The 26,822-nt window shown below is 42.6% G+C and overlaps 1 protein-coding gene and 1 pseudogene across 3 annotated transcripts in view; both read right to left on the reverse strand.

Moving 5' to 3' along the window:
* Positions 1-26,822, reverse strand: part of MCUB (mitochondrial calcium uniporter dominant negative subunit beta) — an 85,674-nt gene that overhangs the window by 17,525 nt on the left and 41,327 nt on the right. The window contains exons 2-3 of one of the 2 annotated variants that reach the window (XM_084872800.1): positions 7,044-7,124; positions 6,362-6,532 (exon numbers count right to left, since the gene is read on the reverse strand). In XM_084872800.1, coding sequence (XP_084728926.1) covers positions 6,362-6,532; positions 7,044-7,124 — 252 coding nt within the window. The remainder of the gene's footprint in view (positions 1-6,361; positions 6,533-7,043; positions 7,125-26,822) is intronic. The other variant, XM_084872799.1, reaches the window with a different exon arrangement.
* Positions 14,036-15,692, reverse strand: LOC311612526 (mitochondrial fission 1 protein-like; annotated as a pseudogene). The gene is made up of 2 exons: positions 15,617-15,692; positions 14,036-14,820 (listed from the first exon to the last, which is right to left on the reverse strand). The product of its transcript is annotated as a mitochondrial fission 1 protein-like (transcript).

The raw sequence follows: 26,822 nt of genomic DNA on the forward strand, positions 1-26,822 counted from the left end.
TCCCACCGGGCCACACAGAGCAGGCAGCTGCGTCCTCTCACCCTGTCAGTGGGGCTGGGATCCAGGTTGATGTCCCCGGGAAACTGCATCTGCAGACAGTCACAGAAAGATTCTGGGGCGGTGGAAACTTGTACAGCAAGGCCAGAGAGGGTGAGGTGGCAGCTGGGGGCTGCGGATGTCACGGCAGAGCTCACCAGGCTGCTCCTGGGCCAACCTGGTCTGCTGTGCTCTCCCTCGGTTCCTGCCCCTTCTGAGCCTGGCTTTCTCAGAGTCTGCCGATGCTTACACTTCTGTTGCTTACAGCCAAGTCCAATAGGTCGTGCCATTTTAAAAAGCCTGCCTTCCTCGTATTTTTAATTGCTATCGGTGACTGATTTGTGTTCATTAAAACTCGATAGGCAGATAGCCACATGCCACCACCACACAGGGCTCCCTCCCTTTCCAGTCCGGGAAAGATAAAAGGAGGCGAAGCTGCCGGAGGTGGTAGTAATAAACAGAGATAGTAATAAACATAACTAAACCTACGGAGTAAATCTGCATTTCGGTGGTTTATTGTATGGAGGTGGAAAGAGGCAGGAGAGAGTCTAACAGTAATTACAAATGTATTCTAGGAACATTTCGGGGGGGGAGGGGGAGAAATCTCTTGGAAAATTGTAAGCTCCATGTGCTTTTGCACAGCTTCCCACATAGCCTCGTCTGTGTTGTTATACTTTTGAATTAAACTTTAATGTAACCCAGATGTGAAGAAAGCAAAGTCATTGAGCAGTAAGCAAAAAGCTGGTGCTGTGCGGGAGTTCCTCTTTCTGTCATTACTCCCTCAGGACGGTGACAGAAGGACGTCACATCAGGCCCAGGATGAGGATGGCCTGGCCTCTGCTTGGCTACCTTACCGTGGAGCTATTTCAGCTGCATTAGTACGTGTGAGAGGGCAGTGATACTGCCCGTAAACTCAGGAAGACCCTGCGCGCCTGTCTCCCGTCTGCTCCTCTGCTGTCCTTTTGTTCCAAAGGCAGCAAGTCAGGCCTGCACCTGTGTCTGCTCCTGCACTCTGGCTGTCTGTGCTCCTGTTTATCAGCTGGGGTGAGATCATTTTCTGAGGAACTGCCAAATAATTCAACCCACACCATGAGCAAAACTGTGAATACCCTCTTCATGCCCAAACTAAATGCAGGCAGATTCCGCCCGCTGAGCCTCGCTTTATTTATTTTATTTGGCACACTGCTTTCACTTATTTTTAAATTTAAAATGTTTAAATGTTGACATTATTGCAGGGGTCCCCATTCTCTCTCTGCTTTGCCCATCCTCACCCACCTCTACCTTCCCCTCCCTTGGCCGTCACCCCACTACTGTCCGTGTCCATGGGGTATGCATATATGTTCTTTAGCTAATTCCTTCACCTTTTTTATTCAGTCACCCACACCCGGCACCTGCCAGACTCTTCCATGCATCCATGCTCCTGGTTCCATGTCATTCGTCAGCCTATTTTGCTTATTAGATTCCACATGTCAGTGAGATCATATGGTACTTGTCTTTCTCTGACTGGCTTAGCATAATCCTCTCCAGGTCTAATATTGCACAGGTTAAGAGTTCCTTCTTTTTCACAGCAGCGTAGTATTCCATGGTGTAAATGTACCACAGCTTTTTCACCCACTCATCTGCTGATGGGCACTTAAGCCGTTTCTAGATCTGAGCTATTGTAAATTGCGCTATTATGAATATACGGGTGCACATCTTCTTTTTGATTGGTGTTTTGGGATTCTGAGGATATATTCCCAAAAAGGTAGCTCCATTTTTAATTTTTTGAGGAAATTCCATACTGTTATCCACCAGAGCCTCTTTTTAAAAAGATCAACAACACAATAGTAGTTTCATCTGATTTTGCAAGTGTCATTTAAAAACTTATGTTTAAATAACTTCAGCTCCTTTTTTTTTTTTTTTTTTTTAAATCCTCACCCGAGGATATTATTTCCATTGATTTTTAGGGAGAGTGGAAGAGAGAGAGAGACAGAGAGAAATATAGATGTGAAAGAAACACATCAATTGGTTGCCTCCAGCACTCACCCTGACCAGGGCCCAAGCAACCGAGATTCATGTCCTTGACTGGAATTGAACCCAGGACCATTCAGTCCACAGGCCGATGCTCTACCCACTGAACCAAACCAACAAGGGCAAAATGACTTCAACTCCTTAAAGTATCACTATGAAGAAAAATCAAACTGCATATGATTTTTCAGTTGAAGTACTACATTATCCTTTATATCGGTGTAGGAACATCAAAGGAAGCTAATAATGATAAAGTGCTGAAATTTTCCTCCTATTCCCGAGCAAGTATCAATTTAAACCCCAAGAAAGTGCTTTCACTCAACCCGAAAGCCCCCTTTCTCCAAGATTTCTAGTCTTTCTTTGTGCTTTATGTTTCAGAGCTGCTCAACTTGTTTTTATTAATAAGCAGGGTGTGCCCTGACCAATTTGGCTCAGTGGATAGAGTGTTGGCCTGCAGACTGAGGGGTCCCAGGCTCAACTCCAGTCAGGGGCATGTGCCTTGGTTGCGGGGGGCACATCTCCAGTTGGGGGGGGGGGGTTCGGGAGGTAGCTGATCGATGCTTCTCTCTCATTGAAGTTTCTGCCTCTCTGTCCCTCTCCCTTCCTCTCTGTAAAAAATCAATCAAAAAAATTTTTAAATAAGCAGGGTGCACAACCACCCTTGCTTTAACTTCTTTATTTCATTCATTTAACAAGCATTTATTGAGTACATACTGCCTACTGGGCAAGCACTGTGCTCAGCGTTTGCATCTTCCTGCTCTCGGAAGCCTAGGAAGGCAAGCCCTGTGGGGGAGGTGCAAGGGTGTTCACTGGTCCTGTGACTGAAGGGGAATGTCTGTCAAGTTCAGGGATGGAGAATTAGGCCATTGTGACCATCAGACTAAAGCCCTACTCTCCAATTCTGGTTTTACCAGGAATAAAAGCCCCTTTCCAGTTAAATCCAAAGTCCTCACAATAACACTCAACAAGGCTTTCCATACTCTGCCCCTCCTCACCTCCGGGCCTCTGCCTGGAGACTCTTATCCTACCTACAGAGCTCTCTCGTCTCTTCCAGGCCCTCTGCAAATGTGACCTCAGCCAGCCTCCAACCCCGGCACACACACTCTCCCACCTCACTCTGCTTTATTTTTCCCCATTTCCCTCAGCTAATACTAGAAGCCCAGCGCACGAAAATTCATTCACTGGGAAAGGGGGGTTCCCTCAGCCCAGCCTGCCCCCTCTCACAGTCTGGGAGCCCTCAGGGGATGTCCTAATGGCGTCTTAGGGCCGCTCCCCGAAGGAGGTAAGCGGGCTGATCACGGGAAGACGCCGCCCCCATCACCATGCTGCTGCTGCCACTACCAGCTGCCACAGAGTCCAGTACCTTCACCACTAAAAAAATTGACTTTCTTTAAGCATTTTCAAGATGTCTCTTTCATAGGATATGACATCTTTCTTCCTTCCTTCCTTCCTTCCTTCCTTCCTTCCTTCCTTCCTTCCTTCCTTCCTTTCTCTTTCTTTCTTTCTTTCTTTCCTTTCCCTCCCTCCCTCTCTCCCTTCCTTTCTTCTTTCTTTTCCTCACCTGAGGATATTTTTCCATTGATTTTTAGAAAGCATGGAAGAGAGAGGGAAAGATGAGAGAAACATTAGTGTGAGAGGGACATTTCAATTGGTTGCCTCCTGCATGAGCCCTGACCTGGGCCCCGGCCAGGGAGGAGCCTGCAACCTAGGCACATGACCTTGATCAGAATCAAACCCGGACCCTGCAGTCCACAGGCCGAGGCTCTATCCACTGAGCCAAACCAGCTAGGGCAGGATATGACATTTCTTAGCCCCTCCAGCAGCGGACCTTCGTTTTTTCCTCCAGGCAGAGGTGGAAAAGCCCTAGGCCACCTTCTTGGATTCTTATTATGCAAGTTACCAAGAACACTGCGAGTGGAGATGTGCCGGGAGCTTAGTCAATGAGGGTCAGAAAAGGTGTTTTCTCTGCAGCTCACATGCCATCTGTGGCTTGCCTCACCGCTCATGCAGTCCCCTCCCGCCCACCTGCACATGCAACCTCCTCCTGAGCGGTCGTGACGTTATGGCATCCTGGACAATTTGCATGTTACCTCTTTATATATATATATATTTTTTTTTTCTTCACCTTATTTATTTATCCCTTTAAAATGCATACTCCACAAGAGCAGGAGTTTTTCTTTGCTCTACCTCTCACATCTAGAATAGTGCATGGTATAAGTTAGGTGCTCAATAAATATTTGTTGAGTAATTAACCTTGATTTTTCCAACTTCTATATCTATCCTTTATTAGTTATGAACTTGGATAGGGAAGAAGAATGTTTATTTCCTTTCCAAAACTGTAGCAGTATTCAACTTTTAAGTAAGCTTATTCTAAGCATGTGAATACTACCATAAAATAACAATGCCAATTTATTCATTTATAAAGAATAAACGATCCTACATTCTATTTTAAGGGCAGTAAGTCTAAGGCCATGTCAGATCACAAGGACATAAAATCTACATTTTAAATATGTTTTCACTGATTTCAGAAAGGAGAGGGATAGAAACATCAATGATGATGTTCTGCAATCCAGGCCTGTGCCCTCACTGGGAATGAACTGTGACCTCCTGGTTCATAAGTCGACGCTCAACCACTGAACCACACCGACCAGGCTAAAAGCCATATTTTAAATTTAAAATGTCTAAATGATTAACTCCTAGTCTGGTTTTTAAAACTATGCAGTGCTTGCTTGGGCAGCACACAGACTAAAATGGGAATGGTACAAAGAACTTAAGCATGGCCCCTGCACAAGGATGACACACAAATTTGTTAAGTGTTCCATTTTTTTAAAAAGTATATTCTGTTGAAACCGGTTTGGCTCAGTGGATACAGCATTGGCCTTCAGACTGAAAGGCCCCAGGTTCAATTCCGGTCAAGGGCGTGTACCTTGGTTGCGGGCACATCCCTGGTAAGAGGTGTGCAGGAGGCAGCTGATCCATGTTTCTCTCTCATCGATGTTTCTAATTCTTTATCCCTCTCCCTTCTTCTCTGTAAAAAATCAATAATATATATGTATATATATATTTTTTAAAGTATAGTCTTCCTGAGAACCAATTCTATCAAAAAACATACTAGATTGAAAGTGCTCTATAACAAAGATAAATAAAGTATTTGTGTATTTTAATTGTTCACTAGGTATTTTAATCATTGAAACTACATTTTTACATATTATTTAAGTTTTGTTAAAAATTACACACTGATGACCGGGTCACTAAAATTTTCTCAGGGCTGAGTTTTGGCTCAAATAAACTCATAAAAATTCAAATATAAAACAAAATGAAATAAAATTTACTCATGGCTAAGTTTATGAAATGAGTAATCAAAACTTGCACTAAATTTATTCAATAGTTATTTTTTAATATTACTGATTCTAAAAGGTCTCAGTGAATACCAACCATTTATTATATAAAGAATCATCTCAAGCCGAAACCGGTTTGGCTCAATGGTAGAGCGTCGGTCTGCGGACTGAAAGGTCCCGGGTTTGATTCCGGTCAGGGGCATGTACATTGGTTGCGGGCACATCCCCAGTAGGGGGTGTGCAAGAGGCAGCTGGTCGATGTTTCTCTCTCATCAACGTTTCTAGCTCTCTATCTCTCTCCCTTCCTCTCTGTAAAAAATCAATAAAATATATTAAAAAAAAAAAAAAAGAATCATCTCAAAAAATTAAAAATGAAACTGCCTTACTGCCTTGTGACCCAGCAATTCCAGTGGGAATTTATCTGAAGAAACCCAAAACACTAATTTGAAAGACTATATGCAGCGTTATTTACAATAGCAAGATTTGGATCAGTAGATGAGTGGATAAAAAAGTGTGACACATTTATTCAATGAAATAGTACTCAGCTGTAAGAAGAAAGAAAAGTGTACCTTCTGCAGCAGCATGCATGGACCTGGATATCATGATGCTAAGTGAAATAATCCCGTCAGAGAAAGGCAAGTACCTGTGATTTCACTCATAGGTGGAATTTAATTAACTGAACTAGCAGGCAAAACAGAGACAGGCTCGTCGATAGAGAGCAGGCAGACAACTTTAGTGGGGAGGTGTTGTGTGGGAGATGGAAGGATTGAGCAAAAAAAGAAAAAAGAAGAGGAAGAATTCATGGGCACGGACAACAGGGTGGTGACTGCGATGGGCGGAGGTGGGAAGTGTACAGCTGGGATAAATGGGGATGGAAATATAATGAAAGGATCAATTTCTTCCTTAGAAAGTAAAGAAGCAAAACAAAGGAAAAAGAGAAAAAGACGAAGTTGGGGGGAAAAAAATATAGACATATATACCTGTGGTGAAGACGGCTGCATTTTTGATACCTTTATCTTCATTTTGTATGTCCTGAAGAAACGAACCAACTGTTGATAACATTGGTTTGACCACAAACTGACAGCGCTCATTTCTGGATGGCAACGTGAGTGTTATCACGGGAAGGCCATGTCTGTAACTAACTGTTACTTCTGTTAAGGAAAAAAAAGACAATACAAAAACAGATAAATTTTACTTTTTATAAAGATAACTTTAAAATCAAAACCTCTAAAAGGAATGCTTAGCCATGTGTTCATAAGCCTCTGAACTCCTGTCATCATTTGCATGGCTCCTGTAGTGCCTTCACCATATGACAGTTTACAGATTTCCCTCCCATTCTATGATGTTTTTTATCATAGCACATATCACACTTTATTATGATTACCTTAGAGTGTTCCTGGGTAAAGAGTTACGTTTTTGAGGGAAGAAACATTTCTCCTTCATCTGCAACTGTTCTGAGTGCTGGGAGGGTGGGGGTTTGCCGAAAGACATCAGAGATGTCAGGGGAACAGAAAGGGAGGAACTGAACGGAGCCAGATGCGGGGTGGCAAGGGGTGGGGGATGCAAGAAAAGTTTGTTTTGCTCAAAACTCACACTCTCCTTTGATTTGAAAGAATAGCAACAAATCAGCATAGGAATCAAAGACGTGCTCTGGAAGCTTACCATCAGGTGGCGCCACTGTGCTGTAAAAATGTGCTTGATAGCATTTCAGCCTTCCACTCAGCTTCTTCACACACAAAACCTGTAAGATAAATTTTTTTCTTTTAGAAAAAGTGGGAAAGTTGAAGTAAGTACCTTTACCCTAAGATTCCTTTTGACCTTACATGGCAAGCATAATGAAAAAATCCAGCTGAAACCGGTTTGGCTCAGTGGTAGAGCGTCGGTCTGCGGACTGAAAGGTCCCAGGTTCGATTCCCGTCACATCCCTGGTAGGGGGTGTGCAAGAGGCAGCTGGTAGATGTTTCTCTCTCATTCATGTTTCTAGCTCTCTATCTCTCTCCCTTCTTCTCTGTAAAAAATCAATAAAATAAAATAAAAAGATACATTTTAAAAAAGAAAAAAATCCAGCTTCCTGCAGGCCTGGGTCCTCCCTTACCCTTTCGGGCTGCAGGGCTGGCTGCCTGCTACCAGGGTGAGCGCAGCACTGACACCAGAACCAGGTTCTCGCCTCGGGGTGAGAGAACTCTGAAAAGTCCTAGAGTGCTGAGAGAATTTTTAAATTTGGTTCTCCCTTTTAGGAGATCATCTAAAATAAATACAGGCAAGTATGTTCCAGGTATTTGCTTCTCCACGTCGGGTCCCTGGGCCAGAGGCATGAGCACGCCCTAGGAGCTGATTAGCAACGCAGAATCACAGACCGGCCCAGACTGACTGGATTAGAATCTGCAGTTTCACAAGATCCCCAGGTGATTCTCCTGCTCAGCACACTTTGCTAAGGACTGCCCTTGGTAGGTCTGTGTTGTTCGATTTGGTAGTCATATTTAAATAAATTTAAATTAAGTAACCCTCAAAATTCAGTTTCTCAGTCACCTTAGCCAAATTTTCAGTGCTTCATAGCTCTTTACGCAGAGTGGCTGCCGCTGGACAGCACAGGAAGAGAGCATTTTCTTCATCACAGAAAGCTCTGCTGACAGTCTTCTGGTTTCTACTAGTGCCCGGTGCATGGATTCATGCACATTAGAAGGAAATTAATTAGAAGGTGGCCAGCAGGGCAGGGCTGTGTAAGATGGGCCAGACACGTCCTGGGGCCAACCTCCAGCAGGCAGTACTGCGGTTCCAAGGGCATCTGCAGAGTGAGCAAGGTCCCTCCAGCAGGTGAGGTTCCTCTGCCTGGCTTGTGGGGGATCAGGCCAAAACTGGCTCTCTGACATCCCGAGGGGTCCTAGAATCAGGCTCCCTCCTCTCTGGTTCACGAGCGCGTCACCTGAGAACTGCTGCTGCCAAGTCACCACAGCTTGGCAACTCCTGAATTGAGCATCTGCCCCCTGGTGGTCAGTGCATGTCATAGCTACCAGTCAGACGGTCGAACGGTTGTATGGTCGCTTAGGATTTTATAGACAGACAGACAGACAGACAGACAGACAGATAGAGCTTTTAGCTTCTTATTTCTACTTTCCATGAAAAAGTTCATTCTAGTCTTTCTGCTTTTCTACTATTTTAGAAATCACAAATTGAGTGTTTTCCTTTACATGTTTAAAATGATGAATAAGTAGTTAAAAATATGTTCACTACTACAAAGTGAAATGACACAGACTCAAATAATACTTCATTATGCTCAAAATCAAAGCAATCCCATCAATAATAAAAACAAAACATGCATATACTTATTTCTAGTATTAAACATACCTCGGCAATTAGTTTCAACAAAATGTCATATGTCACATTAAGGCTGTTCATTTGAATTTTATTTCTAAAACTATAACTCACTACTACATGAGAAGGAAAAAAGCTGATTATTTCTTAGAATAGATGCAACTCTCAAAAAAATATGTAGAGAGTCTCCAAGTTTGATAATGGATATTGCAATACTATCAATTACTTTTAGTATCCATTTGAAAATATGTCAGAATTAATTCTCTACCAAAATCTCTTAAAATATTTTTAAAATATATTTTATTGATATTTTTACAGAGAGGAAGGAGAGGGATAGAGAGTTAGAAATATCGATCATCTGCCTCCTGCACACTCACCACTGGGTATGTGCCCACAACCAAGGTACATGCCCTTGACCAGGATCGAACCTGGGACCCTTGAGTTCGCAGGCCGACGCCCTATCCTCTGAGCCAAACCAGCTAGGGCTCTCTTAAAATATTTAATGATATAAATTATCCCCACGTATAAAGGCTAATATAAAAGTTAAAGTCCCTCCCTTTACTTCACCACAATCCCTAACTTTCCCCCCTGAAGTAATCACTACTAGTGGTGACAAAGACTCTCTTTGGCCAAATCTGACTCAGGTCCTGCGAGCGTCACTAAGCCCCGTCCTGGGCGTGTCCTCCAAGAACCCAGTTTCAGCAAGAATCCTGTCAAGTTGGTTTAGACAGAACCCTCCAAACCTGATCAAATTCTTCATCCTCCACCATCTCCCAAGTATTATCTGATCACCCTAGTCTGCCTTCAGCAAGAATCCTGTTAGGTCAGTGTAGCAAAGATCTACCAAACCCCACTGTGCTCTTCAGATATAAATCATGACTTTTCCTCGTATTTGGAGTTGACTGAATCTCTCTCTCGTTGCAAAGTCCCCCTGTTGTGGTCCCCCTGAATCCAGTCCACCCTCCTGTTCCACACCACGGGCCAGGAATAACTTTTTCTCTGGCAATGGCTTCATGTGCATCCTTCCAGATTTTTTTCTATCTATCACCACCTTTGTATATGAGTGAATGTCTATGCTGAAGACCGTACAATGCTAAAGGTATTAAAGACAGTTTATGAGTCAGGTTCCTAGATAACAATAATGATAATTTCTCATCATAAAGTACTTATTATTTAATGTGAGATGAAGTTTATGATCTACTATCAAGGAAATCATTTTAAGATGCACCCTTTTGAGAAACTCATCAACATCACCAACAAGACAGGCCTTCGAGCTGCCCCACGACCCAGCACACACTGCAGCCAATATCCTGCTACCCCAGCTGCAGACCCGCGGACACTGGGATCTCCACCTTCAAAGACACACCATCACGCAGCTAAAACAACTCCGAGACCATGTGGATTCCTGCAACAGAGAGGAACTGACAGGAGTGCTCCAGCCATGAAGACAGAAGAGAAACCGTTCAGAGATGGAAGACGCTGACAACGCCTTGCCATACTAGCAGACAGCAGCTGTGCGTCACTGAAGGATGCCCAGGACCAAACCAGAGACGGTCGGACCTGCATCACCACCATTTTTCCACCAACCAGATGTGAAATACCATGGCTGACATGTACACATAAGGAACTGTTTGACATTGGGGACTCAAAAGAGCTGTTGGCCCAGAAAGGAACTCACTACAGACTGATTCATTTGCCTCTCAGCATAACCATTGTGGCTTGTCTCAGTTTCGGTCCTTATAAGGGAATTCCATGTATCTCATGATCTAACGCATCTAGGGGAAATAGTGAACAACATAAACTGATGAACAGAAACAGACCTGGAGACAGAGAAGCAACAATCAGACTGTCAAACCTCAGAGAGAAGGTAGGGAAGGGTGGGGGCAAAAGGGGAGAGATCAACCAAAGGACTTGTGTGCATGCATATAAGCCTAACCAATGGTCACTGACAACAGGGGGTGGGCATATGTGGGGAGGGGTTTGGGATGGGAATGGGGGGATGAGGACAATTATGTGATACCATAATCAAGAAAGAAATTTATAATAAATATAATTAATTAATTTTAAAAAAAAAGATGCACCCTTTTGATAACCAGTGTTACAAAGACAGAAAGACATGAGCAGAGCAGGGACAATGGGCCAGGTGCAGAAACACCAGTGCAGAAAGCTCTGGATGCCTAGAAAGGGGCAAAGCTTGGAAAGCAAGGACCTTGTAAACTTTTTCTCCACTAGCATTTTGCTGGTCATGGGATTCAGACCCTCTGACCTTTTCCTCCCTAAAGATAACATCTAGGCCTCAATTGTATGTCAGCTCCAGGCCCACAAAAGCAGCAAACTCGGCCAGGACCGGTTTGGCTCAATGGATAGAGCGTCGGCTTGGGGACTGAAGGGCCCCGGGTTCGGTTCTGGTCAAGGGCATGTACCTTGGTTGCGGGCATATCCCCAGTGGGGGGTGTGCAAGGGGCAGCTGATCAATGACTCTCTCATTGATGTTTCTAGCTTTCTATCTCTCTCCTTTCCTCTCTGTACAAAAATCAATAAAAGATATAAAAAAAAAAAAAAAAAAAAAAAGCAGCAAACTCGACAAGTGACTCAGTGACTGCCTCAGGACCAGCTACGTTTACTAATAATGACTTCAGCCCTGGTGCTGACCAATCAGTGGAGAACCGAACCCTGAAAGAGCACACCTGGAAAGCTGATGTTATATGGAGACCCTCCCCAGAGACCTCTCCTAAGATTTCCACCTGCAAGAGAGAGATAAACACCCTCAACGCCAAGGACCCATCCCTCCCTCTCCCTCAGGCCAGCATGCCCCTGCGACCCCCTCTCCCCTCACCTCCCCACACAGGTATGCATCCCCTGAACTCTAACAGGCCCCACAAGACTTGCAACCAGAGGAGCAATGGGCAGCGGCATTTTGCTCTGGGCTAAACCCCTGAACCTGTCTCCAAAGTCCTTGTTCTCTGGCTTCCCCGTGAGCCAAAGCAGCCCCACCTAAGCTCTCCTGTTGCTTCCTCTATGCCCTTCCTTAGTTCACTGTTCTAAGGAAATGTGTTCTTGTGTGGCCAATAAATTCTTGCTTGTTTTGCTGCAATTTGTCCCTTGATTGAACTCTTTCCTTCAAGAAGACAAGAACTGAGGTCTCGTGGTCTTGCTGGTAACACCAGGAAATGCTGAAAGGCAGAGTGGCCAGAGAAAATTATCAGGGTTTTCTCAAGCATTTGTGTGACTAACAATCACCTGGAGGGCTTGCTTACACCTCAGATTCCTGGACTCCACGCCCAGGAATTTTTGTTCTAATAAGTCTAAGGTCAGAGTGTATAGAATTTGCATTTTTTAAAATATATTTTATTGATTTTTATACAGAGAAAGGGAGAGAGATAGAGAGTTAGAAACATCGATGAGAGAGAGTCATCGATCAGCTGCCTCTTGCACACCCCCTACAGGGGATATGCCCGCAACCAAGGTACATGCCCTTGACCGGAATCGAACCCAGGACCCTTGAGTCCCCAAGCCGACGCTCTATCCATTGAGCCAAACCGGCCCCGGCTAGAATTTGCATTTTTAATAAGCCCCAGGATTGTACTGAAGTTGCAGATGTACAGACCACATCACGAGTAGCTGACCCTCAATGGCTTTCAAGGCACTTAAGTTTCTGCATTTAATTCCACATTTTAGTGCTGGGTTAAGGGTTCAGGCCTTCCAATGATAGTATCAGGTCAAAAAGCTGACTCCGGCTTCCCCTTCATCACTATGTTTCCTAAATCCAATTCTAGTCACTTCACATCCCTGTTAAAACCCCTAAGCCTTATATGAAGTAGAAAGAATAAAGACCCCAGGGTTGAAAAGAAGGGACTTCTAAATTTAATTCAGCCACTTAAAGCTGGGCCATTCCAGATAAGTTATAAGAGGGGCCACTCTGTGCTTCAAGAGCTTTCTCAAGGGTTACCTGAGGATAGCAACATCTGTCTTGCAGAGCTGATGTAAAGATTAAAACAAAGCATTAAGCAAGTGCAAAACATAACACACGCCTAAAGGCTAACTCACCTCCCAGCTTTAACACTTATTCTTTATTCCATTTGCGCCCCAGGCTGTGACTGTCGGCCAGTCTGCCCAAGAGATAAGGACTCTAGAGACAGACCAGGCCAGGGGGGAAAGGTTTAAAAAAAATAAAGTCAGTCGTAACTCAGTGCCTTTGGGGTGGAACATGCAGACCTCCCTCCAGATCTGGCTGGGAAATTGGGGTCATAAAAAACCCGCAGCATCCTGCACTCCCGTTGGGAGTCAGGACAGACATTCTGTTTGAAGCAAAACAGGCCAGGTTGTGTAAATCACCTAAGGAACAGCTAAAGACGGCCAGTTCTTTGTCCTGAGGGGCCAATCAGAGAGTGAGAGACCAACAGTGGGATGGGATGGGAAAAGGAGGTATAAGAGGAGGGACTGCCCCTCCATCGGGGCTCTCACCTGGGTGTTTGCCCGCTGCTGCGTCAGCCAAGGTTTGAGCCCGGATTCGAATCTGTAATAAACTCTAGCATGCTTAATCAAATTGGCCCCGGTGGTTCATCTCTTGGGGACTCGCTTCGTAACACAGGCAAATGTGCTTTGTGTCATTAAAGTGCTTTCTTTATCTACTTCTATCTAACAAACTGTTATTCTCTCAAGGACCAACTTCAGGGCCTTTTCCTCTTTCCTGCTGGCCCTGACAATCTAGTGGAAAAAGTACAGGCTTTGCAGTCAGAACTAAGATGGGATTCCAGCTTCAAGATATACCAAGTACGCCGAGACCGGTTTGGCTCAATGGATAGAGCGTCAGCTTGGGGACTGAAGAGTCCCGGGTTCGATTCCGGGCAAGGGCATGTACCTTGGTTGAGGGCATATCCCCAGTGGGGGGTGTGCAAGAGGCAGCTGATCGATGACTCTCTCTCATCGATGTTTCTAGCTCTCTATCTCTCTCCCTTCTTCTCTGTACAAAATCAATAAAATGTATTTATAAAAAAAGAGAGAGAAAATATTAACACGGGAGAGATCTGTTTGAGTTTCAAAGTAAAAGGAGAGCAGCCATTAGTGAAAGGAAATGTATGATTACACATTGGGGCCAAGTAACAAGATCAGGTTGCTCCTAGAGTAATGTCACCATCTACAATATAATAGATTAAATAACTTTTTTATTAAGAAAACGAAGATGCAATCTCCATCCAAGTAAGGGACCCCTGTGCTCCATGCTCAAAAACAATGTATTTCCGTGTCCCCAAAACAAAAGAGAAACACAATGTGATAGGCAGGCTCAAGCGGACAGCCAAGAGGGTTCTGGGTTCCTCAGGAAAAGCTTATCCAGTGGGAGCTTATGCACTGTCCACAGCACATGTTTCCAAGTGATCACAATTTATCCCTGTTCATTGTTTTGGAGGCAATTTTTTTTTTTTTCCCCGCAAGTCAAAGCCCAATTTTATTTACAGTCATTCTAAAGCAGCACACGGTCTGAGGCTAGAGGACAGATCTCAGGGGAGAGGAGGCTGGGGCCACAGAGGGCAGTGACGGGTGCAGGAGAAGGAAGGGACATGGCGAGAATGGATGGGCCCCTCTCTGTGTGTTCTCCATGGGCTCCAGTGTGCTCCTGGGCAGAGGCAGAGGGGCAGTCTCATTTAGGATTTGGACTTGGATACAGCAAATCAGACGAGTCCAGCCAGTCCCGCCACACCCAGGGCCATGCCTCCAACAATGGCCATGCCCACCAGTCCATCTTTCTTCATGGCCTTGCCGATGAGCCCTTCCAGGTCTCTGGCCTGGTTGTTCTGGGGTTCTGTCCGCAGCGGCCCTCGCACATACTGTAGGGCCTTTTCATATTCCGTGAGCCGGCAGTTCCCCACAGCCAGGGAGAAGGCATAATCCCGCAGCTCCTCGTTGCTCCCTTTGAGCGACAGCTCCTCCTGCCGTGCATTGCCTTTACAGATGTCATTGTTGTACCTGCTTCTCACCAAGCACCAGGCATGCTCCAACTGCGTGCTCTTGGACCACGAGCCTGCTGCCTTCTCAGATTGGAATTTCTTTTCAAACTTCGGCAGGTCGCCCACAGACACCAGCTCGTTTAGCCAGGCCTCCGTGGCCGCCGGCCCCGCAATCCTCACACCTCAGACGTTACTGTGCCACCAACCCCGTGGCCCACTGGCAGGAGGGGCTGGAGGCACTTTGCAACTATTTGTTAACTGGAGGAAACTGGTAGGTATGTAAATTCTGTCCAACCTGGTAGTGATCGAAGGGACTTCCTCCCCACTATGGAAATACCAGTTTTATATCCTTTTGCAATACATCTTACCAATCTTTTTTCCTTAACATTTGTGCCATTTTATTTTTCCTTTTAGTTGGATATAACATCTGCTTGGTCCCTTCATATTATAAAGCTGTGGATAGTAAAGGAGGTCTATAAGAAATCTAACCACAAGTAACCTTAAAGGGTGATCTGGTCATAAATTTCTACCTGGGCAGGTCACGGTGGGTAGTCATGACTCAGGCATGACTTAGTAAATGGTTTAACTTTGCCTTAAACTAGCCCTGTCCATTGAAATGCCTCTTTTTCAGACCACCCTCAAAAAGAGAACACAATCCTGTTAACTATCCTGTAATCCAATCATAGAGAATTTTTCTTTTTCTTTTTCTTTTTTTTTTTTTTTTTTTTTTTTTTTATATATTTTACTGATTTTTTACAGAGAGGAAGGGAGATAGTTAGAAACATTGATGAGAGAGAAACATGGATCAGCTGCCTCCTGCACTGGGGATATGTCCGCAACCAAGGTACATGCCCTTGACCGGAATCGAACCTGGGACTCTTCAGTCCGCAGGCTGACACTCTATCCACTGAGCCAAACCGGTTTTGGCCATAGAGAATTTCTGGCCTACCTTCCTCCCCTTTATGTAATCTTCCTTACCTCCCCTTCTTAATTCCAAATGCATAAAAGGCAGCTGCAGGCTGTCATTCTCAGAAGCAAGGCTACATTCTTGCATCCATCTCTTCCCTGCTGTTTTCACATCTCAGGGATAACTTGCACCAAGGTGTTTCCAGTTAGTAGAAAGTTCCCTATCCTCTTCCCCTTCAAATAAACCTCTTTTCGTAACTTTTACTCTAAGTATGTTTTACAGGCTTGGGAAAAACACTAAGACACCTCCTAAGTACTGCTGGACTGTCTCTTGGAAAGCAACAAACTAACTTTTCAAGACAACCCCAGATATCTACTCAACCTCAACAGAATTCCCCTGCCTTCACTGTCATTTAGCAACAGTCTATTATACTTAAAAGAACAGGCTACTCTTTATTGCCTGCCCTGTATTGACTAGCTCTCTTGGGAAGGATAATAAACTCCCTCTCTGCATCTCTTTTAGTTGTGAATTCTTTCACACCCCGCATCAATGGCCAAACCCTAACGATGACCATCGACAAGCCAAGGAGTGAGGCCTTATTTTTTATTTTATTTTTTTTTATATATTTTATTGAGTTTGTACAGAGAGGAAGAGAGAGCGATAGAAAGCTAGAAACATCGATGAGAGAGGAACATTGATCAGCTGCCTTTTGCACACCCCCCACCAGGGATGTGCCCACAACCAAGGTACATGCCCTTGACCGGAATCAAACCCAGGACCTTTCAGTCCGCAGTCCGACGCTCTATCCATTGAGCCAAACCGGTTTCGGCAAGAGTGAGGCCTTAGAAGAAACCAATACTGCTGACATCTCAGCTTCCAGAAACTGTGAGTAAAAAAATCTGTGTAACCCTCCCAGTCTGAGGTACTTTATTAATGGAAGCCTCAGGAAACTAACACAAACACCGAAGCTGTAAAGTATGTTGGTAATTAAATTATTTATTGTTTAAAATTTTTAGACCAGTTTGTGTGTTAAAATTAGTACAAAAATGCTAAATAATATTTGGTATATTATATTCAGTGGACTCCTACAACATACGAAAGTTCCTGTCATGTTCAGGGGAGGGAAAAGATAATGAAAACCTTGAAACTTTGTCTAAAAAGCTATCCTATATAATAAAAGCCTAATATGCTAAGTGTCCAGTCGTCCATTCAACCAATCAAAGTGTAATATGCTAATGATATGCTAAGGCCATTCAACCACTCGCTATGATGTGCACTGACCACCAGGGGGAAGATGCTCTGACCAGTAAGTTAGCTTGCTGCTGGGGTCTGGCCAACTGGGACTGCGTGAGATCGGCCAGACACATCCTGGAGCCCTCCCACCATCCCTCCCCATCCCTGATCCTAGACGGGTGGGATCCTTCCCTTGGCCTGGCCTGCACCTTCTCACAATCTGGGACTCCTCAGGGGATGTTAGAGAGCCAGTTTCGGCCCAATGGTGGAACAAATGGTAGCTATGATGCACACTGACCACCAGGGGGCAGACACTCAATGCAGGAGCTGGGTTCATAGCTGGTGAGCACAGCAGCAGTGGCAGGAGCCTCTTCCACTTAAGGAAACTACTTAGTCTGTAGTTTCTAAAGTGGTAGAAAAGAAGAAAGAAAAAAACAGCCTATTTCACGAAAAGTAGAAAAAATAATAAGCAAAAGCCCTACAGAAACCAGAAAACTTTTTTGAGAATAAAGAAAATAAGCATCCACAATCCCACCAACCTGAATTCTTTTATGCCAGCCTTTATATATATACTAGAGGAAAAGTGCATGGATTCATGCATCGGTGGTGTCTCTCGGCCTGGTCTGTGAGGATTGGGCCAAAACTGGCTCTCCAACATCCCCTGAGGGGTTCCAGATTGGGAGATGGTGCAGGTTAGGCGGAGGGACCCCACTGGTGCATGATAGGGGCAGGGGAGAGACTGTGGGAGGGCTCCAGGACGTGTCCATGTCTGGCCTGTCTCACCCAGTCCCCATCGGCTGGACCCTAGCAGCAAGCTAACCAACCATTTGGAGGGTCTCCCCTGATGGTCAGTGCACATCATAGTGACTGGTCGAGAGGTTGAATAAATGGTGGGACACTTAGCATATTAGGATTATATTATATAGGATTGCTTAAAAGATCATAATGGATTATTTGAGAGCTGAACATTAATGTTTTATAAGATTTACCTATTTAATTAAAAATGTCTCATTATTTTAAGTTATTTTATTTAAACAGCTCTATAACCATTTATCCTATGGGTATACCAGAATCTACTTACCTATTGTTGGACATTTCCATTTTTTCTACATATTTTTTCTAGTCGGAAATGAATGCATGATCATTTTAGCAAATCCATAAATCACATACTCTCAAAATAAAAAAATAAAAATCGCTAATAATGCCACATCTAAAATTATTACAGTTAACAGTGATATATACCTTCCAGTTTATTTTCTATGTACTGTATTCAACTTTTTACCATTACAACTAAACTGATTCTAATCATCTTTGCACATAAATCTTTGTATTTTTTCCTTTAAGATATACTACAGGATGATTGAATGATAAAGTTGTAACAATTTTAGGATCCTAAAAATGTATTTTCAAACTTCTTTGGGGAATATTTTATTTCCTCTCCCTCCTCCCTTTTAAAAAATATATTTTTATTGATTTCATAGAGAAAGGGAGAGGGATAGAGAGATAGAAACATCAATGTTGGGAGAGAATCATTGACCAGCTGCCTCCTGCAGGTCCCCCAACACACACGTGCACACATACACTGGGGATTGAGCTGGCAACCTGGGCATATGCCCCTCACCAGAATCGAACCCAGGACCCTTCAGTCCTCAGGCCAGCGCTCTCTCTATATATATATATATCCACTGAGCCAAACCAGCTAGGGACGGGAATATATTCTTTGCTTCATGTTGCTTTACAATCCCAGATTTGTAGTAGTCTTCATCTAACCAAGCAGATTTTCATAAGGTTCAGAATCAAACAAAGACACATTTTGGCATCACAAGCAACAAGCTTCCTGCTGGAGACACCCTGACAGGCCACAGATCTCAACACCGCTTTACCTGAGTTTTTTCTTGTTCCTCCATAGACCCGAATCTCTCTTTTATTCCTTACCTTGATGAACTGTAGACCAGTAGTTACAATTAAATTGTCACTGAGGCCTGATTCTATTTCACACAGAGCCCTCAAATTCAACCTCTCCTTTCTAGCTCCACCTCTTCTGCCCTAAGCTCAGATCCTCACCATCTCACCCCTAAACCACTGTAACCGCTTCCTCACTGGCTTCTCCCACCAATCCAGTCCAGATTAAGATCTATTCCAATCTTCTAAAACAACATAAAGCAAACCATTTCTCAATTTAAAGACGTCTATTTGCTCTCCCTTGCAAAAAGACCAATTCCAAGTAAAACGTTCCATGAGTTGATTCCTGTCTACTTCCCCAGCATGATTCCTTATCATTCTCCAGCACCACCTACCTGCCAATCCTGTATTCCAGAAATGCCAAACATATTGCAATTTCTTGAACTTGGCACATTGTTGCATACTTCCTTGCCTTTGTACTTATTCCCACCCTTGCCTGGAAGCCCTGTCCAGTGTACCTATGTTTCATGGTCAACTCTTAACTCTCATCTTCCCACCAAAAAACACACCGAACTCATCATGTACTACCACCCTTTTTAGATGAACTCTTCTGACTTCTAGATTTTAAATCTTCCTATCAAAATCCATTTCGTAGCACACACAAATACTTCAGTCTCTCTCAGGTACTACATGAATCATCACTATTGAAATAAATCTTTTTGATCTAGGCATTCGAAGAAGTTAATCCACAACATGACTAAAACAGAAGTGCTACATATAGCATCTGACTAGTAACTGACAATAACTCCCACATCTCAGCTATCTTTCTCTCAGCCAGGTCACAATTAAGTCCCTTCTAAGCATTTGGCATTTAGGCCAGTCATTCCCCCATTCTCTGGAGACTGACCTCAGCAGGACCCCTGAAATTATATTCTGGTAGATATTTTTTTTTCATCCTTCCTTTTTTCCTTCCTTTCTTCTCTCCCTTTTTTTCATTTCAAGAAGGAAGTACTTTTGAGAGCAAATAATGAAGGATCACAATCTAGAGAGAAGATATTAGACTAATTTGCTTGTCCACTCTAGTCTGTTACCAACATGTTGAAATATTAGAACATATTGGCTTAAAAGTACGTTATTTATAATTAATAAATGGGAAGTCAGAAGAGTTCAAAAGAGAGCTATTTTGGGCAGTTAGATTTTTATCAGAAAAGCAAAATAAACGATAAAAGCTTGGAGCTCAGTGTGAGGTTCTATTAAAAAATCATGACACACCACAGGGTGGAAAACTAATGAGCCCAAGAACAAGCTTCAAAACAAAACAATAATGATCTACCTGAGGGGTTTACTTGCTTGGTTCACACGTTCCATAGAACACCACATTAAGTGGTCCATAAAACAGGGTTTTAAATTATTGAGTTCTTATTCATTTTCTATGCTTATTATTTTACCCATTTCCTTATTCAGCATTTCTTCTGCATCCTCACTCCTTCCTTACGTGTTAAATTTTGTTCACTACAGCTTTTAATAGTGTTTTCAATGATAACAAATGTATGGGTAGTAAACCCTCAATATCTGTTAATATATTCTGTTCTTCTCACTGTTGAGTTTAATCTGTTTACATTTATTACTTCACATAAAGTTTGATATCTGCCATCTTATTTTGTGCTATTTATTCTGATTTTCCTTTGCTTCTTTCTTCCTTTTTGTCTTCTGACAACTGAACTAGTGTTTTTTATACTCTTTCACCCTCTGTTAATTTGGAAGTACATGTTTGTTTGTTTCTCTATCCTTTTACTGTTTGCCTTGTGCATTTTGAAATATTCTTAGTTTAGAGTGTAAAGTTAATTTCTCTACCCTTCTACTGAACAATAATAAAGATCTTAAGTTGCATCAATCATCATTAAGAAGGAACTATTTTTAGCTTATTTTTTGGAACTCCCCAAATTGTTGTCATGAGTATTGGTATATATAGTTACTACTTGTTAGATTCATCTATAAGATTTCTGAGTATTTTGCTCTCCATTTTTTTTCTTGCATCCTTTCTTTTGTGTTCAATTTTTTTCTTCCAGAGAACTTTTAATAAGATTCTTTAAGTCTCTCAGACTTTATTTTGTTGAAATGATAGTTTATTGGATATAGAATTCTAGATTAACTATTTCCATTCAAACCCTTGAAGACAATTCTTTGCCTTTTGGCCTCTATTAACAAATTTTCTATAAATTTAAATATTTTCTCCCACCTTTTTGCTTCTGGGGCTCTATTTTCACCACAGTGTGTCAGATACAAATTTAATTTAATTTTTTATTCTTAAAACTTCTTCATTCTGCCGAAACCGGTTTGGCTCAGTAGATAGAGCATTGGTCTGGGGACTGAAGGGTCCCAGGTTCGATTCCAGTCAAGGGCATGTACATTGGTTGCAGGCACATCCCCGGTAGGGGGTGTGCAGGAGGCAGCTGATTAATGTTTCTCTCTCATTGATATTTCTAGCTATCTATCCCTCTCCTTTCCTCTCTGTAAAAAATCAATAAAATATATATTTTTTAAAAAAAATTTATTCATTCAGAGTCATTCTGAAAAGGGCACTCATGGAGTGGGGAGAGGAGTGGCCTGATAGCGGGCATCTGACTCTTAGTGTAGATGCCCTCCAGCTACACTAAGAGTCAGATGCCCGCTATCAGGCCACTCCTCTCCCCACTCCATGAGTGCCCTTTTCAGAATGACTCTGAATGAATAAATTTTTAAAAAAATATATATATTAGGGGCAGCCGGCATGGAGTCTCAGAGCCTGCACATGGCATCTCAGAGCCTGCACATGGGGTCTCAGAGCCTGCACATGGAGTCTCAGAGCCTGAATGAGGGAAAAGGGCTGCTGATTATAGGTAGGCTCAGAACAAGGTATTAGAACCCAAATCCAGTGAGGAAGGGGAAATGGTGATGACACAGATGACAAAACTGTCACACATAAGAAAACTGATAAAATATATCAAGAATGAAAGTCAAATGTATCCTGGGAGCTACCATATGGCACCAAAGAAAATAAGCATGAATCCTGTAGTACTGTAATGGAAGTGCTGGTATGAATTGTGGTTTTTTAATATGTAAAATTATAAGCAGATATAAATAAGTGAAACAAGATAAATATCACTTTTCAAAGATGCAAATGTTTAATGTATATGTTTTAAATTTTACATATTTATATTTTTACACTTATGTAAATATACATACTCTTTCCGAGGGGACCCATGAACAGTAGCACTTGTAACAATGAGCATATCTAGCATCCAGATATTTGCTTCTAAATACCACTCTCATCCAGAAGGAACCATGCTCCTTGGAGAAATGGCTAACTTCAGGGCTGGGATATAAGGACAACATAAACCTGGAGCATCTTGCTTTACTGGAGAGCAAGAAAGTGTTCAATGAAGGATAAGAGACATAGCAAAAGGATTCAGAAGCAGACTCAATAGTTAAAAATGGCACAACTTGAGCATTAAAATAAATAACAACAGGTTGGAAAAAAACAGGAAATGTATAGAATTGTGCACCTGAAGCCTGTATTATTGTTAACTAGCATCATCCTAATAAATGCAATAAAAAAAGATAGAAGAAACAATGAGTTCATCCTAATATAATTAAGTAAATAAAAAGCTTGAAAATGCACTCATGAAACAAGTTAAAAAATAAATAAATCTGTACTAATAAAAGGGTAATATGCAAATTGATCATATGGGTAATATGCAAATTAATAATAAAAGGATAATATGTGACCAAACAGCAGGCTGCATTGGGCGAGCAGGCTGGAAGGGAGAGGGGGCAGTGAGAGGCAACCAGGCTGGCAGAGAAGGAGAGTGAGGGGCATCCAGGCCATGGGGGGAGGGGGGCAGTGAGGGGCAGTAAGGGGCAACCAGGCCAGAAGGCAGAGACAGGGGTGATCATACAGGGTGATCATTGTGAGAGGGATGTCCAACTGCTAGTTTAGGCCCAATCCTCAGCAGTCAGACATCCCCTGAGGGGTCCCGAATTGGAGAGAGTCCAGTCTGGGCTGAAGGGACCCTTCCCCCACCACCGCACAAATTTCGTGCACTGGGCCTCTAGTAAATAAATAAAAAGTTTGATAAGGGACAAGATAGTTACATCGTTTTAATATGCCTCCACACAAAAGCATTAACCCCAAAGGAAACAATAGTAACTTCAAAGGGAAGAATTCTGGCAGACACCAGACTTAGTTCAGTGATTAAAATGAACATTATCATTTGTGGGGCAAAGCAAAACCCTGCAATGGAAAATAATACACGTAACCATTTTGTGATATTCCTGACAATGGTGTATCATCTGAATCAGACCACAAGGAAGTGCAGACAAATCCAAAGGGAGACATTCTACAAAATGTCTCCAAAGGAGTGAAAATCATTGAAAGTCAAGAAAAGAATGTGACTGTCCTAGATTAAAGGAGACACGACAACTACATTCAACTGTGAGTCTGAACTTGAAGCAATAAAGAACATTATGGGGGGGGGGGGGGGAGGGAGGCAAAATTTGAATGAGGTCTAGGAATTAGATGGGAGTGTTATCATTGTAATTAGCTAGTTCATTAATATTAATAATAGAAAGAAAGCAAAGGGGAGGCCAGATATGATAAGCATGGCCATCTGGGCAGCTTCACCAGGAAGCTACAGCTTCACGCTCCCAGGGAACCCCGGGTCCATTCCCCACAGATCACTGGGGACGGGTCGAACAAAGGGGAAGAGGAGTACATCCGCAGTGAAGTCAGGGTGACACAGAGAAGGTGTCTGTCTGTCAGTCTAGCCTGGGAACAACAGATTGGCTAGCGGGTGGACTCCATCAGAAGCACGCAAAATCTTTGAAAGTTAAATCCCCAAAGAGTTCTAGTCTACTATTGCTTTAGGTCAGCTATTTCCAACCGGTGTACTGCAACAGTTTGTAAAGCATGCAATATCTGACTATGGAGTCAGGGGCACTGACATCTTTTCCCTTAGATCGCCAAATGAAAAACTGACAACAGCCACCTGGTATGAGCTATACAGGTCCTATAATAGAGCTGCATCTGAATGGTCATGTTCATAAAAAGGTTGTGTCATCATAGGTCTAGGTTGGAGAAAAGCTTAAGCTCTTAAAAGTTCTCAAGAGGACAGACTGAATTTTAAAACTTAGGGGGCATCAAGAAGGAAACTTGATCTAAAATTCTCTGAGACCCTACCAAGCAACACCCACAAAAAATCCTCCAGCAGCAAGTCCCAAACTGCTGCTCCACCTGTCCCACCCTCTGCTGGCTCCATGCCTACGCCCTCAGATGCCCTCTTCCTAAACTCTATTCTATTAAAATTCCAGCCAGGAAGCCGAACAAGTGTGCTGTGGTCAGAGCCAGGCTGCCTGCGTTTGAGTCCTGCTTCCATCTGCAGGACCCTTGCCCAGATTCTTAACCCTTCTGAACCCCACCTTCCTCCCCTCTGCCTCAAGCAAACCCCAATTTAAAATTCATTCCCCCTCCATATCAACCCCTCCTGACTCTTCCCCATCTCAGTACCCCAACATGTACTATTTCTATTTAAAATGAAACATCTCTGAAGTCACACAATTGCTTTTCAAAATCCTAAAGTTCCTTTTCGATCTTTTCTCCTAGTAAGCTTTCCTTAACAGTTTAGTTGCCATCCATTCAAAACTCTTTGCCAATAAATAATTTGGTTATTTAATATTTCATTTCAAATTTCATAGACATTAGCTTTTATATTCCTTATTACTTTTGTTTGTTTAACATAAACTCGGTTGGCCTGGCCAGTGTGACCAGTGGTTGAGTGTTGACCTATGAACCAGGAGAGATCACGGTTTGATTCCTGGTCAACCTGTTTTGGCGAGTACGAAGTATTTAAAGGCACAGCTAACGTGGGCAGGCAGGGATGGGCATCCAAACGTCATTTAATACCTACGTGATCTAGGTACGTTAACCTCTCACAATCTCAAGTATCCTCGTCTATACAATGGAGGTAACCTCACAGGAGAGTACCTCACAGGTTGACATAAGCATTAAAGATGGTTAGGCACGTGAAGTTCTTAGCCCTCAGTCAGTGCAACATCACGGTTGCTCTTTTATTATGATTACTGTAATTTCTCAGGCAGAAGCAACATGACCCCAAAACACAACCAGAGACTAACTCCAATAATGGCATAAAAGCTTTTGATAATTTCAGGAGGAACAACAGAAGGAGATCTAATTCTCAATAACGGATTTAAAAACAACTGGGATTGCTGGTGTGTCTGAAGTCATTTTGAGGAGGGTAATAAGTAGGTCCTGTAAGAAGCTTAGTATTAAGTTGACAATTCTCTTTGTTGCATGTACGTCATCAGCAAGAAAGAGTTCTGGAAAAAGACCATTACTTTAAGTACATTTTAAAACAATGCAGTTATTTAAAGACTAGTGGTATTTACTAGAAAAAGTCATGTGACATTTTACTTCTCCTACTGGACCTACTTAACTTCCACTTAGTGGTTTTGTATCTTTGCTAATTCTAATTTGTTACCAAGCTATTTTCTCACTTGCTATTTATTTAGATGAAAGTGAGTATCCTAGCTAATCAAAGAGAAACATGCAAATTGACCATTCCTCTGCTACACCCACAAACCACGCCCACCAGCCAATCAGGAGTGAGTATGCAAATTAACCCAACAAATATGGGGTCCCAGATTGAGATAGGGTACAGGCCAGGCTAAGGGACCCAACTGGTGCACGATTGGGTTGGGGAGGGACTGTGGAAGGGCTCCAGGGTGTGTCCAGCCCATCTTGTTCAGTCCCAATCTATCAGCAGCAAGCTAACCTACCAGTTGGAGCATCTGCCCCGTGGTGGTCAGTGCATGTCATAGCGAGCAGTTGAGCAGCCTTAGCATATCATTAGCATATTACACTTTGATTGGTTGTTCAGTTGTTCTGCCTCTTGGTCTATTTGCATATTATTATATAGGATGCTTCTATCTCTCTCTGTCTCTCCCTTGCTTTCTGAAATCATTAAAAACATTTTTAAATGTATAATTTGCAGTTTTATAACTTGTTCTTGCTTTCTTGGAAGAGAACAAATCTATGTAAAGTATACTGTACACTAAGCATGTCAAACTCAAAGGCTAACATCGGCCAAATAAACAAGGTTTAAGTTTATGTGGGCAAGCAAAAAAAAGCAAAAGCTTCAATTTTCATAGAAACATAGATTTATTTCGATAGAGACATACTGAATACAGAGGGCTGAAATGAATGAGTAATCATTAACACAAAATAATAGAACATTTTAATAAAAGTTAATTTTTTTAGCAGTAACATACCAGATATTCAATAACTGCACAAATTAATAAGCATACGAAAATAAACCTATTTTTCTTATTCTCTGAAAGTGAAATATTTCCTGCTTGCACACACCAAATAAGTCAGTACAAGAGTAATGACGTGGCAATCAGCTGCTGAAATATTTGCTGCTAGAATTAGTGGAGTGAAATGGTGCATCTACACATAAGACGCCTAAGGGAAATGAATGCAAAACGATTATAGTAATTAGTCATTAGCAAATGCTGTAGTTCGTTATTCATTATGTATAGCAGGATATTGTAAAAATTAAGTTACGAAATTTTTATTAAAACGTTTCTTACATACCGTTACATTGGCTGGGCCACAAAAATATTCATTGTGGGCCGTGAGTTTGACATGCTTGACTGACATTGAAAAAATAGATATACATAAATGTGCCGAAACCGGTTTGGCTCAGTGGTAGAGCATCGGTCTGCGGACTGAAAGGTCCCAGGTTTGATTCCGGTCAAGGGCATGTATGTTGGTTGCGGGCACATACCTGGTAGGGGTGTGCAAGAGGCAGCTGGTCTATGTTTCTCTCTCATAGATATTTCTAGCTCTCTATCTCTCTCCCTTCCTCTCTGTAAAATATCAATAAAATATATATGTATATATTTTAAAAGATATACATAAATGCATGGGGCATCGTTTATTTCTGACTTCAGGCAAAGTGTACAAATGCATTTACAAATCCCTTTAATAACTTCTTCAAATATCATCAGCCTATTGCTCTGGACACTGAGGACCCATAGACACGTGTGACTGACCCAGTCCCTTTGGAGTCAAAGCCTATTTTC

Source organism: Pipistrellus hanaki (assembly GCF_964339955.1).
Source record: "Pipistrellus hanaki genome assembly, chromosome: 1".
NCBI lineage: Eukaryota > Metazoa > Chordata > Mammalia > Chiroptera > Vespertilionidae > Pipistrellus > Pipistrellus hanaki.